The 15436-nt window shown below is 38.0% G+C and overlaps 1 protein-coding gene across 2 annotated transcripts in view; it reads left to right on the top strand.

Moving 5' to 3' along the window:
* Nucleotides 1-8855, top strand: part of KDM7A (lysine demethylase 7A) — a 61388-nt gene extending 52533 nt beyond the window's left edge. Inside the window, exons 16-20 of one of the 2 annotated variants that reach the window (XM_063395558.1) lie at nucleotides 931-1076; nucleotides 1209-1417; nucleotides 1756-1841; nucleotides 2951-3227; nucleotides 3852-8855. In XM_063395558.1, coding sequence (XP_063251628.1) covers nucleotides 931-1076; nucleotides 1209-1417; nucleotides 1756-1841; nucleotides 2951-3227; nucleotides 3852-3946 — 813 coding nt within the window. In that variant the 3' untranslated portion in view covers nucleotides 3947-8855. Of the gene's footprint in view, nucleotides 1-927; nucleotides 1077-1208; nucleotides 1418-1755; nucleotides 1842-2950; nucleotides 3228-3851 lie in introns of both variants that reach the window. The other variant, XM_063395557.1, reaches the window with a different exon arrangement.
* The last annotated feature ends 6581 nt before the right edge of the window (nucleotides 8856-15436 follow it).

Here is a 15436-nt window from a genome sequence, read left to right as displayed (position 1 = left end):
ATTAGGAAGCTGCTCATGTGAATGAAACTATTGTATAAAAATACCTCTTAGTGATAAAATGCACTTTATTCCTTCCAGTTCTGGTTTTGATGATGGGGATAATGGTGTGTCAGTCTTTTAAGGACTGACTTCTCCATGTTCTGAGCTTCTGTTTTCAAAACCTCTGAGTGTCACATATATTCCTTGGCTTGAAAAAAATTTGTGATGTTCTCTGTACTTGTTGAAAATAGATTAGTCTGAGTTACCAAGATGGAACATATGTACTGCAGCCCTTGCTTCCTGTAAAGGCAGATTGAGTCACATATGGTTGCTCCACCTTTGAGAAGCTCCTGCCCATAGAAGCTGTAATCTCAGCAGGAGCTGAAAAGCTCTTTCATTCATGAAATGAGGCTGTGCCTCTGTAAGAGAGACAACAGCTGTTGTGTCTCTGTTCCTGCTGTCTTCTGGATTTACCTGAGAGCATCTGTCATTCATCAGAGATGGTGCTGTTGAAAGTTATATTTTGTGAGAGCAGGGACCAGAAGCATTTTTCTGGGGCAGAATGTGTCCTGTTATACGTTATAGGCATCAATTCTGTCTGGTGCTTGGAACCATACTTCTGTATTTTTCCCCGTGGTTTGAATACTGAAGATGAGAATAATTAATGCTCTCATTAAAGAGAATGCAGTGATTGATGTGTGTGGTGCTTTGTAAAAAATGGGTTTTGGAGATGCTTTATGTTGTGGAACATGTACTTACGTGTGTTAAAAAATTTGAGTGTATAGCATCTCAGCTGCTATATTCAGATTAACTGCATTCTGGATATTATGAGTATTAAAAAAGTTGTTGGACCTAGGAGCTTTTGAATTCTTCCTTTGGCATAAACTAAGGTAGAATCTCCACTTGGGAGGTCTGGTGATCATTCTGCATATTTTCCTCTCGTTTCAGCAGAAGGATTCCTCCACAGAGGAGTCAGAAAGCTCAGGTGATGAAGAGAAGCAGGAAGTAACATCAAATTTCAAAGAGGAATCTAGGGTCACAAGAGACCTTTGTCAAAATACCCAGAAGCCATCCAGAAATGAAACTCCCAGTAAAAAGTAAGCACTTTGTGGCACTTCTTATAAACTGTTAGACCTTTTAGCATGTATTTATTGCTTTATAGCAATGTAAAAATCAGTCATTCAAAAGGTTCTGTTTTGAACTGTTTACTACTCCCTTGATTTTCCTAGGGAATGTCCTACCTCGACAAGTACAGAAGAAGAAGCTATTCAGGGCATGCTTTCTATGGCAGGATTGCACTATACTACATGTTTACCAGGTCATACTCAAAGCACAGACTGCACAAATAAAAGAACCTCTCTTCAGGAACACAGAAGCTACCCCAGGAGTCGGCATAAAGACAGGCAGCCATCTCAGAGCCACAAAATCATAGAATGTGGTAGGTATCCAAACTAAGCACACTGCAGCTCCCTGCTTTTGGGCACAGTGCTCAGAATAATCACTCAAAGTTATAGTTTTACACTTGTAGTTATTAGAGTAGTAGCTTTTAAATAAATCAGACTGACATTTAAAAAGGTGTATTCTGTGGTTTTGCTTTGTTGTTTTTTTCTATAAAAAGTAAATGTTACTTCTGGAAACTGGGGCAAACTTAGCTTGTCATCAGAATACCCCTTCTAAATATTTCCATCTAAAAATTTTGTGACATCCTTACAAGAATGGGAAAGTTATGGCTAGATTGAAAGTATTAAAATTTAAGTTTGTTGAACTTTTCTTTAGGTGGGTCTGTGAAGGAAGAGGAAGGAGACTTGGGAACTTCAGCATGGACTAGACACCTGAATGAAGCTTCGAGGATTACCCCTCAGGTAAAGTAATACTTAAAACATATTGAACACATTTTTATAGGAGACGAGATCATGAAATGGTAAGTACAGAAGGCATGGTGGACAGGTCTTTACACACTGTGAATCTGATAGGTACTTCTGGTTCTGGGTTATTTTTGTTATGCCTGTTTTTTACTGTTGTTGCTTTGGGTTTTTTCCTTTCAAATTCTTTTTTTTCTAAGTGCTTAATATTAAGGTGTTCATGGCAATATCTTGAAAAATAAAAAAAACTGCATTAAAAATGTGTGAATTTATATTCATTCTAACTGGGGAAGCACTTTGTTGTTTATTCATTGTTATTCCTGAGCAGAACATCAGAACAAGTGGAACATGCTGATAGTATATATAGTAAAGATACTTGCTTAGGAAATTGGTACTGCTAAAGTGATAGCTTTCAACAGCTAGCAGGTAGGAATATTTTTGTTTTCTAACTCCAGATGGAGTCCAGCAAGGAATGAAAAGTTGTGTGTCTTACACTTTGAGCTTTTCTACACTGTAAACTATTTTGATATTTCTGAATTTGTCTGTATTACAAGTATTAGAATAATGAGTTAACTAGAACAACTAAAGTTGCAAAATTGCAGCCATTAAATAGCAGTGCTTTTAACTGCAATTTTTGTAGTGTTTGCTTTGTAAAAATATCTGACTACGCGGTACTCCTTCACAGTTTGTAATTCCCAATTTAGGATTTATTCTTTCATCGGCTGAATATTGAAAACAAATTACCCATTAAAGTAGTCAGTGATTATGATGTGGCTCATTAGAGTGGCTGGTTTAATCAAGAACAGTTGCATTTGTTTTGGTCACTGCAAACTGAAAACAAAAAGTAGAGGAATTGAGTACGTTAGTATGTGTACTTGAACTGTAGCATTGCCCTTGGGTGCATATGGAAAAGCTTGCACAGAGACTGTGTTGTATGTTATCTCTAAGAGGTATCTATTCTAAAAGAACTGATGGATCAGAAAATGGCCAGATTCTGGTGGAACTGAAATACTGTTTCAAAGACACAGTAGTATAACTGGAAAAATTGGAGTGAACCTGTAGCCAGAAGCTACTAACTTGTACATCTTTTCTTCTCATTTCCATTCTAGGATGCAAATAAAACTCAAAAATATATCAAGAAGGAGGGTGCATCAGAAGGCAGTCTTAAGGTTCAGGAAAACAGAGGCATAGTCCACAGCAACAGCTTGAGTTTTCAGCATGGCAAATACACCCGAGACTCCAGCCTGATGCAAGTAGATTGTCAGCTGAGTGATGGCAGCCTTAGCCCTGACAGGCCTTACGGGGAAACGTCCTTGTCTGTGCCACTGCACCCAACAAAGAGGCCAGCATCAAATCCACCCCCCATTAGCAACCAGGCAACAAAAGGTAATGCTCATCTCCATCCCCTTGCCAGAGCGGGGCAGAGGAGGGAAGTAAAAGATTAAATGCAGAAACTAGATAAAGGACAGGATTAGAGCTTGAGGAAAATACACAGTGGGCATACTGTGGACACTCAGATCTTGGCACAGAATATGGGGAGGTGGAATTCTGAGAGATCTAACTGGCTTGAATGAGATTTGCTTATTGAGATGGAGGTTTAGAAAATCTAACACTTCAGAAATAGTGTGATGAGCATACTATGTAGGTTTTAGTTTCTGGTTTGTATTCTGTAATTTACTTAAGGGACTTAAGTTTACTTAATTTACTTTTACTTGAGTAAAATTCAGGAAGCTCAGTTTAAGTTCTCCCCTACTAGACCCACTGCCCTACATAGACTGGAAATATTTGTAAATAGTATACTCATTTTATTTGTGATAATTCTAGCCAGAGTTCAGGGAAAACAGTTCTTGGGGGTGTGTTTTAACTATTCTGGTTCCCTATTTGTTTTTAAAACTGATTCCAGTGAAATTTTTGCCTGCTTCAGCTTGAAGGCTAGGTTTCACCATTGGTCTAGAATGACTAAAATTCATTCTGAAATTGCTGACCGAAGTCCTTGCGTGGGTTTTTCAGGCAAACGTCCAAAGAAAGGAATGGCAACTGCGAAACAGCGCCTTGGGAAGATCCTGAAGCTGAACCGGAATGGCCATGCACGCTTCTTTGTCTAACGTAGCTGCTACTTGTACTACTGCTGTCTTTCCTACACAGACCAGTATTGAGGGCAACAGAGCCTGGAGCTGCTGTTGTTCCTCTGCTTGAAGCAGACTTGCATGTACCATAGAAAACACTGCCTGATGAACGAAAGAAAGAAAAAAGAAAAAAAAAAAAAGAAAAAAGAAAACACACAAAAAAACCCAACCCAATGCTGCATTTTCACTGTGCCACACCTGCTCAGCAATAACCATACGGGAACGGGGAGATCTTCAGAGAGACGTGGACTGTGAGAAATAGTCTCTCATCAGGGCTTGAATATCATTTGTTGCTGGTAGTTTCTGACCTAAATTAATGAGGGGAGGATGATGAAGGTGGTTTATCAATAATTTATTTCTGATAGATTTTTCACAACTTTAAAATTCATTTAAGAAACTATTTATTTGGAAGACTTTTTCTGTGGGGGGTTATTAATTTAGATTTAATAATGTGAAAGTTTTAAATTGTTTTGATAACGTGTGTTTGGTGCAGTGGAGAGCCACATTAATTGTGATTAGTCTGGACTCCTAAATTTGATATTCAGGTTATAGTCTTAAATAGGGTGAGATGCATTATTAATTATTTTTTAAATTAAGGCATAAGGAATCTTTTTATTTTTTTTCTGCTTTTTGTAAGCTATTGGCTGGGCTTCTGTTGACTTGCAAGTTGCTTATTCTCTGCCAGCTTGATTATTTTTTGACCTGTCCTTTTTAATATCAGATTTATTTATTTAATGGACTAGAAGAGACTCCTAAAGACAAGAATTTACTTATGTCAGTCCAGTAGCTAACTTGTTTTAAACTGCACCTCTTTCCTCCAAATCTGAGTACATATTTTCCTCCTGATGATGTCTGTGATGATTTTCTTCTGTAAAAAGACTCCCTGAAATTGTGTTGTACAAGTTGTTTAAGAGTTGGTACAAAGGAGGAAGACCCAATATATCTCTCGGAGGAACGGGGGCATCAGTTAAGAGTTTCTTCAGAACAGTTGCTCTCAAATAACTTAAAAGATATACATTGCAGTCATAAGATTTGGCATTTTACTTAACGTAGCATGGAAGAAGCATTAAAGTGTTGTTATTGCACATTAAACACATTTTACTGAAGAGTCATGGAAGCAGGAGAACATGTGTTGCTTTCAAAGCTGGGCGAGACAGCAAATTAAAAGTCTTAACTGGTCCATATATATAAGCATTTAAGTAGCTTACTGGTATCAGAATGATCATTTGTGTCAGGCTTCATACAGAGCTGATAGCAAATGCCAATTCTGAATTATTGTAAATAATTTTGATTTAAAATTTGTATTTTTCTGTAATATAAAATTAAATATTTAACTTTTGAGGGACGGGGATGAAGGCAGAAAGGGGAATACTTTTACTTGATTCTGGAAAAGGGCATTTTGCAGGGTCCAGCCAAAAGTAAACATTAATATGCTAGTGACAACAATATTGTTGGTTGGTTGGGTTTGTTTTGGTTTGTTTTTTTTTAATTGGTAAGAGTAAAAATACTCCTGCATAGCTGTCCAAGTCATCAAATTGATTTTAATTTTCCACACCAGTTTTCCTTCCTCCATATCCTATACTGGAATAATTTTCTCTTGTGGTTTAGAAACAAAGTCAGTTTTATTTTCCAGAATCTTTGTGGAGAGTTATTTTTATTTAGGCTAGATTATTAATGCCTTTAGAAACTTGTGGAAGTAGTTCTGATGTCAGATGTTTTTTATTGCTGCAGGATCAGAACCAGTTAGCACTATGTCATCCTGTTTTTAAGTGGAGAAACATCAAAATACAGTGCCACTGCAAAAAAGTCAGGTAGCTTTCATAGCTTTACTTTGTCTGGAGCTTGAAAATTACAGTTTAGGAGTGTTTAATGCAACCCTACTTTTACATTGTGATGACTTGTCTTGTTTTGTGACTTGTATGGGTGAATTTTTAAACTTAATTTTTGTTTGCTAATTATTGTTTCACAAAACTAAGTTTTTAGTCTTTTTAGTTTTTTTAATTTAACACAAGTTATCAAACTTTAGAGTATTGGGAATGGAGGTAGTCAAAGATTTCTAAAAAGCAGAAAATAAGCTAAGAAGTATTCTGCAGGTGCTGAAAATGACTATAAGGACTTGCTGTTCTCAGGTGCTATGTTTTCTAGATGGAAATAGTTAAAAGAGAATATTTTAACTATCCTCTAATATATTCTCACCAAAGTAAGTCAAGGAAATAAACTATTTTGTCCATATTAGTTAAAATTATATACCCATATGAATTTTCTCTTCATTTAAGCTTGAGCAAATGGTTTAATGCCTGCCAGGCTTTGGAAAGTGTTTTAGCTTTAGCATATTGAACCAAACTGTTTCCTTCCTGCTGGCTGTACAATTTCTAGTGATAGAAAATTCCAGTTTAGGGCAGCAATCAGATTCAGAGCAGAATAAAGATTGAGTTCTCTCTCCTTAAAGACAGATTTTTGTCTTATGTAAAAGTATGCCAGAATAGAATCTGGAGTAAGGAATTTTAAAATACAGAGTATGCTTTCTTGTAGATGTGATTGATCTGTACAAAGTCCCTTTTCTGACCATCCACGCTATTTATCTGTATCTTACTGGTGAAACATAGATATGGCTGGACCCATATATATTATTTCTTCTTGGTTTTATCCTTTCTTTTACTCTAATTTTCTAGCTTTTTTTCCCCAAGTGGCTCTCCACTGTCATGAATTTATGTAATAGACTCTTCACAGGCTGTCAACAGGCAGAGGTTCATTCCCATTTTCTTCAAATATCCATGCTTCCAGCAGAAATTAAATCTGATGTTCCAACTCAGAACAAGTAATTCAAAAGAAATTGCCATGTTGAGCAGTATTAAAAAAAAAAAAAAAAAGAAAAAAGAGAAACAACAAAGGGGAAAAAAGAAATCTCCTGGTAGCTCATGAAGAGGATGTGGTGACCTCACTTGTTTTATGTACTTGTATGTAGAGATATATTTATTGTATTCTAGCTGATATCACTTCTGCACCAATCTTTCTGTAGATGGACTGAACCTTGTGTTGTTGTAGTGGAGAGAAAAAGCCCAGTTTTTTCCTTGCTGTCTCACTTGGGGTGGAAGAGGGAGGGAGTAGGGAACACTGTCTGGACAACAGCAAATTACGCCTGCTATGGTAACCTGTTTTCAAAGGATAGTCTTTTTTGAAAAGTCAGAACTCACATTTGGCATAAAAGTCTTTTTTTTTGTTTTTTGTAGGCAGAACAATAGGAAATGAAATATTGTAGGGGTTTTCCCACTCTTAAGTTCTCATGTTCCTACAATTGCAAAAAAAGAAACAAACATGAAAATGGGAAGACCACCTAGAAACTATATCAAAGACTCTTCCAGCAACTTTCCCTTTTCTTCTCCTACTATACTTGCTAATAAACCCTGGCTACAGGGTAGCCTTTGTTGACCTCTGAGGTAGATTACCTATGCAACCCATAATACTCTACATGAATTCATTCTTAAAGAGAATTTTGGAAGGGTTAGATGTTGAGAGTTAAAATTGTTTTCTCATCACATGGGGGCTTTTGGGCTTTTGATTTTTTTTTTATTTTATGTGGTTGAAGTGCTTGTGTCACCTTTGGTAGAGATGTGAGAGAGCACAGAGTCATGACCACATTTTAGATGCTTCAGCTTTCCCTGGGCTTTGCTCTAAGGCAGAAGCTACCTTCACTCACAAGACCATAAAGTTGCAAGTGTTGAAAATTTTTGCAGGATTTCAAAGCCAGAGCTGGTGAGAATCTTGCTACCCCCTATTGGTAGCTGTGGAGACTAAGCAGAACTGGAACTAGAATGACCCAGTGACTGGTGTCCTCTTTAGGCTCCGCACGCCCACCTGTCCCTTCACACGCCCACCACGACCCCCAAGCCTCGTGTCTTTCCACAGTGTCATTCACATAATACTTCCAGACCATTAAAAGCTGTTGGTAGTTCTGGGGCTGAGTGAGCCCAGCACTACTGTTTGACAGAAGAAATATAAATGGAACCAAGGGCCTTACTGTTTATTGTTAAACAAGATGAAAAGCTGCAACATCCATTTTCCAAAAAATAAACCCAACAAAAAAACACCCTGGTAACCCTCTTTGTGGGAGAGTATGAATGATAAGTCATGCAGTGGATGGGAAATGAAAGTAGCACTGATACAGAGATGCATGTTCTTCATAGGCTGCATTTCTGTTTGGAAAAAAAAGGACTTTTTCTACTTTTAATATAAATTAAGCCATAAGATTTTCATGCTGTGGGAAGGGAATGAAAGGGATCACTTTAAGAGATTATATTGATATGTATTGTCACTTCTGCTGGGAAATGTCTATTGCTGCCAATGCTTTGGTGAATCTTTTTTTTTAAAAAAAACAAACATGGAATTTGAAAAAAAAAAAAAGCAAAACGGGGCTAGTTCTTGGCTATATTTACTAGTTTTGTAGTAATGTTTTGCTGGCCCATTTGTCTTTTCCTCCTTTTTCTACTCTCGTAGCCTAATTTCTATCTTTCCTTCTTAATGTTTCTGAAAATATTAGCTTGTCTGCTCAGTAGGGGTCGGTGTATGTTTGTCTTCCTTTTTACAGAAACGCACTACTGTGTTAAGTATTTGGCTGGGAAATGGGATGCTGCAGCTTTAAGAGCATTTTTTTCAATTCATAACAGTATTTCCCATCCTATTTTGCCTGCAGGCAGGGAAAGTGTATGTACAGTATTTATTTTGTTTTGATTTTACTTTAAATTTGTAAGTTTCTATAAGTAGTTCACATTGATTATTCTAGGGGAGAACAAGTGGCTTTGTTTAAATTTGTATTTGATATTCATAGTTTCCACTTTCTGTACTTTAAAATACTGAAATTAAAAAATTGTATGCTTATGTTTTGATTTTAGCACTCGGAAGTGTTTAATTTCTTCAGACTTCTGCTCATTTACTTCAGTGTAAATACAGTAAAGTGTACAGAATATCGTCAGGAGAAAAATGCTTTTCTAAGTCCAATCTCTGTGCCCTTTGCTTGTCGCATTTTAAAGAAGAAATTCTGTGTAGAAATGTGAGGGAATATTCTCATACCTTTTTTTTTAATTACTATTTTTTCGAAGTGCAAATTTCATTTCAACCCACTTATATGACAACTAAATGCATTTTGTGAAGATGTGTATATTCTTTTTGAATCCTAATGTAAAAAGGAGATGCAAGTGTTTGTGATTCATCGTATTATCAGTTCTAGATCTGTAAGAAGGTGTTTTTGTATTCTTGCTCTTGGTTTTTGTTCAGGTTTGTCTCACGCTGCTGATGGCTGACTCAGCTTTTGATTTATTGGTTGTTTTGTTTTTCTTTTTCCTTGAAGTGTGTGCAGTTTCTGGAAGAAGAGCTTTCTCTTTCACACTTACATATGCTTAGCCATCCTTGCTTTTGTCCTGGAGCACTTGCCTGCTGCTTTTCCCCTCCAGACATCATCATCTGGTTTGCAGCTGCCAGTGCTCCCTGCTTTGGCTCCTGTGGCAGTGTTTGAATGTGGATGCTCTCCAAGGGGATGATGCAAGCGTTGCTGCCCCACCCTGCAGCTTGGTGGAAAAGCCTTTCCCTTTGCCCCACTGAGCTGCTGCAGTGCTGTGCTGAGGGTCATGCATGGGAGCCTGAGATAAATGATGCACCAATGGCACTGGAAGACTTAGGTGGCAAAAGGGTTTGATATCAGCATCCTGTTCAGCTGTTCAGGTTTGCTTCTTAGCCTGGCTTCTGGTTTACAGAGAATTTATGGTTGGCTACAATGACTGGGAGATCTGTTTGTTGACTTAATTGTGCCAGGTGCTTCACAGAAAAAGAACAAGAATGCTGACCTCATCAAACCATGCACTGCTAATGGAACAGTTAAAAATGCATGACAGACTGGGAAGGTTTGTGGCCTAAGTTTAAAACATGATAGTGTTGCAGATTTGGGGAGCAGATACTTCTATGCTGTTTCAAAAACAAATTTCATTTGAGTGGAGGGGAAAATCATGTGTCAGGTGCAGGGGTTGATGATGAAATATTTATATATCCAGATATCTGCTCCCATTGTGTTTTGACATGCCTTTATATCTTTTCAATTAATGTGTTAAAACTGATTTTAAATTTGGTTAGCCCAAGATTTGCCAAAGATCTGAAAGAGCTGTTTGTCTGTCAGAACAACTGCATATTTTGAAAAGGTCTTAATCACTGTGATTGAAGAGCAATGCTACAACCTATGCATTTCCATCAAGCACTCATCTGGATTTTCACACTCAGCTCACTGCTCATAGTAATATTTTGGTCTTAAAGTGATACACTTAAGAGAGCTCCTCAGTGGGCCACAAATACAAGTTTCATACCCATATAAAAACCTACACAAGCAACTTTAGTATTTCCCCTTTTGTTTTTTGCCAGCTACACTGCAGAGATATTTTTTGTCTGTCTCAGCTGTTTAGTGGATGACAGGATAATACACTGGAAAACATGTGAAATATCTCAAGTGCTGCTTTAAATGCTACTGGATAGCCTTCAGCACCTGGAGCCATATTTTCAGTAGAAGTCAGAGTTTCTGGTATTCTGCTTTTCTGTTTGCAGAGGATGGGGAAATACTTACCTGGATTGTTCTTTCCTGAGGGACAGATGGATTTTAAAGATTTCAAGGCTACCAAATCCAGCAAAAGAAATGAATTTCTCAAGTCAGGGAATGAACAAGATACCCTTCTTGGTATCTGAAGACTAAAGTTACTGATTTTGGTTTTTAATGAACAGTATTCTGCTGTGTTTGAGGTGAAGTACCCACTTGTGAAGTGCCTACAGACTGGCTTTTAATTTCTGTACATTTAGTAATGTTCAGCTTTGTCCAGAGAGTTTGTCCTGACCTGTTAAGTTGTGAAGCTTTTGTGGTGGCAGCTCATTAGTTAACACATTCAACCAAACCTTTTCTAGTTCATTTTGTTTAGGTGGAACTTTGGGTTGATGATTGAAACCTGACTAATGGCAGGAATATGGTGAAGTCAATCATGCTCAGTGTTAGTTTCTGTAGAAAGTTAGTTTTTTCTTTGTATAGAAGTATTTGTCCTAGGAGCCCTTGAAATTACACTTTCAGTGCTGGTAAGTAATGTCAGCTGTCTCAAGCCAAAAGTTAATGAGGACTGAAACTGTAAAACCAGATTGTTATTGTTACTCCTTCTGATACAGCCAGGATTGTTAAACACCTTGGTTTCCACAATGGTAGTGACTGAAATTTTTACCTGCAAAAAAACCCCAGCTGGTGATCAAGACAGTGAATAAAATCTGTCATTGCCAGAGCTCATAGTATTCCACGTAACAGCTGGCTAATAGCACAGTTTGCTTTGTCTAGACTAAGGTCTGATTTCTTGAAAGCAAATTATATTCAGTCTTTAGAATAACTACTGCAAATTTTCAAAGAATTGTGTTTGGCTTAATAGATCTATTTATCTGTACTGCTTCTGCTGTATTTGCCTTGGTCTTGGGAAAAATACTCTACTTTGGAACATAAGTCAACTAAAAAAAAACAGTATACAAAGAGTCTGCTTGTTTGTGATGCTTTGCCCCAAAGTTTATTCCTTGTAAGAAAGTTTTGCTGCAATGAGTGTGAGTAAAGTTCCCGTCCATACTTGGAGAATGTGATATCTGTCTGGAAGGAACATTTGCCCATGAATCATACACCTTGGTGGAAAGTTATAAAGACACAAGTTGGCTTTTTGTTCTGGTTCAGCTAAAAGCCAGCAGAACTCCAGAAACTGCTGCTCTGGTCTCCTCAAATAGGACATGGGCTGTGGAAATTTTGGTTTAACTTTGCAGCAGTTTCAGCTGAGTATTAATTTGAAGAAGATACTAAATCGTGTGCTTCATTCTTACATTGATTTCTAGTTACAAAGGGGTTTTAACTTTTTTACAAAAGGTCTTTGAATTGCTCTGTTGCGGTTCTGGCCCACTACAAATTTTTCTGTAATCAACCAGCCCTTGTAGAAAAGGTTTTAAATTCCATCATGATATTGTTACTGAACAGAGCTGTTCCCATGGGTTAAGGCATTGCACCTCTTGAAGGAGAGCATTCGAAGCGTATTTGCCATGCCAGCTGTTCTAAAAGTCATGTCAGGACTGGTTTTTCAGGTGAGGTTTATCCTTGAGAGGAACCACTTTGCTTCCAAGTCTGTTCATACTCAACCCAGGTCTGCTGGGAGTGGGGAGAAGAAAAACCTGTGAGCTGTGCAGTGCACTACTGCAAAATGGGTTGGTCATATTATAAAGACTGCTGGAAAACTGTGCCTGTCATTAAGCACCACAAGTGATGCTGAACTGTAATCTTGGGAGGGAGACCAAGCATTAAATGGGACAGGGCATGTGAAGGATGCCTGTTTCCCCAGGTTTTGCAGCAGGTCAGAAAAGAGGAATTGGTGAGATGCTTTGCAAAAACTCAAAAACACTGTATAACATGACTCTTCTGGTTCTACAGGAAGTTATTTTAGACACTGCTTCTGTTAGTGCATTTTCTTTGCTGTTAAGAGGATTTCCCTTTAAGAAGTTCAGTTTGTACAGAACATGAAAGATACTTTGTGTTATACATCCCAGTTCCCTTAGGAATGAGGTTTGTAAGTGGAAGTGATCTGTATTGGAACAACTGTAGTGTTTGGAGAGTGGGAATTCCTGTGTAGCACTCATGGTTCTGATGTAAGACATTTCCTCCATACAAACCTTATGTACTCACAGTACAGGGCCACTGCTATGCCCCTATAGCTTATAGACTGCTTTCAGTAATGTTGCCATTATTTTTCTCTTGCCTCTAATCTCAAAGAATTCTGAATGGCATAAAATGTCAGCTGTCAAACTTTTGTAATATTAGTTACGATTAAAGGAATGTCTTCAGTAATCATTTTATTACACATTTCATTAGACACCAAAATAGTGCTGTCAATGCTCTTAAAATGCTTAAATTCTTTTCCCCTTGGTTGAGACGTTCAGCCATTTCTGTATTTTTTTTTCTGCACTGATGTGAACTCTCACTATATTTTGCAGTTCATGCCTTGAAGAAAAAGCAAAGTTACTATTCTGTGCTGCACTGTTGTGGTTCACTGAAAAGGACTAAAAGATGGGAACAACACAAAAAAGAAATCATTGATCTGTTAAACATTCTGTTGAGCCCATACCTCCAGGCATTAGCTGAAGCACTAGAGCACAGGTTGTGATATAACTTGATATCTTAAAGATGTCATGTTGATTATTCAGATCAAAATGTACATAGTGGTAAAGAATAGAAAGAAAACCATATATATGAAATAAAGTAATTTTTAATTAATTACAGGAATACTAGATTTTTCCCTCTCACCTGCATGAAGCAGTTGAACTGAACAGACCTAATACCTGAAATACTTGACTAAGTCTATAATACTTGAGTAAGTTGACAGAAATCACTGTAAGTAACAGGGCCAAAATAGGGTTGGTTTCTGACTAGAAGCAGGGGGTTTTTAGGGAAGATGTTTGCTTAGGTTTGCACACCTTGCCTACCCTTTATTTCTAACCAGTTCATATCCTGAACATGCATATGGTAATTCTGATGAGATTAGTACCAATGCCTCAGCTGATACAGTGACATATCTTTAAATATATAGCTTAAATATGTATGTAAATATGTTCTTCTAAGCGTTTTCAGGTGATGCTGCGGTTTGGTCGTTTGGGGTCCTTGGTCAAGACTTAGGATGATTTAGAACTCCCAGTGCTCTTCTGGAAAAAAGTGATCTTGCTGCATCCTAGCTTGTAGGAAGGAGGCCAGATGACCCTCTCTGCTGCCTGGGAGTTTGTTTCTCCTATGCAGGAATTCTTTGAAGGGGAAGGCTTTGGATTGTGCTGCTGAATCAAAACTTTTGTTTTGCTAATGTGAGGAGGGCCTCAGGGATGCACTGGTGAGGGAAGGGGTCAGAGGAATCGCAAGTCAGCAGAGTATTCCGACCCTGCCAGCCCCTGTGGTGCAGAGCATGGAAAGGGTGGGACCCTGAAAGCCATCCCTGCCTTCCCCTGTGCAGGGACATGAGCAACAGCCAGACCCAGACTGAGCAGCCTCACCAGGGTCATGGGAGAGGATGGCTCCCATCCCCATCCCTGCCTGCTGGGGACTGTGCCCACGTGGGGAAGGGTTTGTGATCCTTGAGTGGCCTCCTCTTGTCCTTTTCCTGGATGTCAGGTCTGCAGAGGTTAAGCACATTCTTGTGATAAACATGACAAAAACCAATCTGGAGTTACCCAAGCTGTACCTGGAATGGTGTGGGCTTTCTTATAAATGCAACCTCTGAGGTCAGCTTGGGTTTTGAGCATTCTGAAGTGTTACTGATCTCTTACTTTTCCAAACCAGTTTTTCACTTACACTACCAGCGTAATATGAATTGAACTTCTCCATTTTGCAGTTTTGGAAAGTTCTTTCTAAACTGTTGCCATTTTGGTTTGTTTCATTCTTCATTTGTTACTTTGAGTGGAATGTAGCTTGGTCTGATGTTCCAGTCATGTAATAATGTAGCAGCTTTGCCTGGAAAGCCCTGTTAATGGCACCGAATCATCAGCGTTTCTGTTCCTGCAGTAACAGGGTGGAAGGAGATTGAACAGACACATTTTGCTTTTGTATAAAAACATCTAAACTAAGTACCTCTTGGAGACTTGTTTAAAAACTTTTCATCCCTCTGTTTGAATCTCTTTATCAGCTGCCAAGAAGGTTGGGCTATAACCAGATTCTGGCTGGTTTTGCAAAGGATCTGAACTGGAGGATACTTACTAACTCTAATTTTTTTTTTTCTATTTAATTTCTCATGTTTTGACTTGTATACTGTTGCAACCAAATTTGGAACAAGTTAAAAATCAAAAGTCTGATAAATCTTAAATGGATTATTTCTATATATTTTTAGTTTTTGTAGCTGGAAGCTACCGAATCTCAATGAGCATTTGAAAGATCCACATTGATTTTTACTTAATTCTCCACCTAATTTTTTTGGCTATACTTTGCAGTGTTTCTGCAGTGAAGTACTGAGTCCTTTCCATTTACGTGATTCTGATATGTAAACAAAGACATCTCTGGCCTTCCCTTCTACAATATTCAAATTCTGCAGATCTTTGGGGATGTTTCTGAGTGCAACTCTTGCAAGTTGATTTTCTTGACTCCTCAAATGTTACTGATATTTTAGGGTGCTAATTAATCACTCACACAGGTCTGCACACCTGTGAATAGCCAGTAAAACTCAACAGCCCAAAGAACTTTCAAATCAACACCATCAAATCATCATCAATAACATCAATACCTGAGAAATCTAAGAAGTGTAACAGTAAAATTTAGAAAAAGGTTTTTCTCTCGTGGAGATGTTGTGGCAAGGGATTTTAAATCACTTTCTAACATAGAACCTGCGTCATTCTTATTCTGCAAGAAACCTTAGAGGTGTGCAGAAGAAAAATGCGTATTTGTGTCCATGTGTATGCAGC

This window comes from Prinia subflava, chromosome 4 (genome assembly GCF_021018805.1).
Source record: "Prinia subflava isolate CZ2003 ecotype Zambia chromosome 4, Cam_Psub_1.2, whole genome shotgun sequence".
Lineage (NCBI taxonomy): Eukaryota > Metazoa > Chordata > Aves > Passeriformes > Cisticolidae > Prinia > Prinia subflava.
Note: the sequence above shows the minus strand (reverse complement) of the source record. Positions and strands in the feature narration are given on the sequence as shown.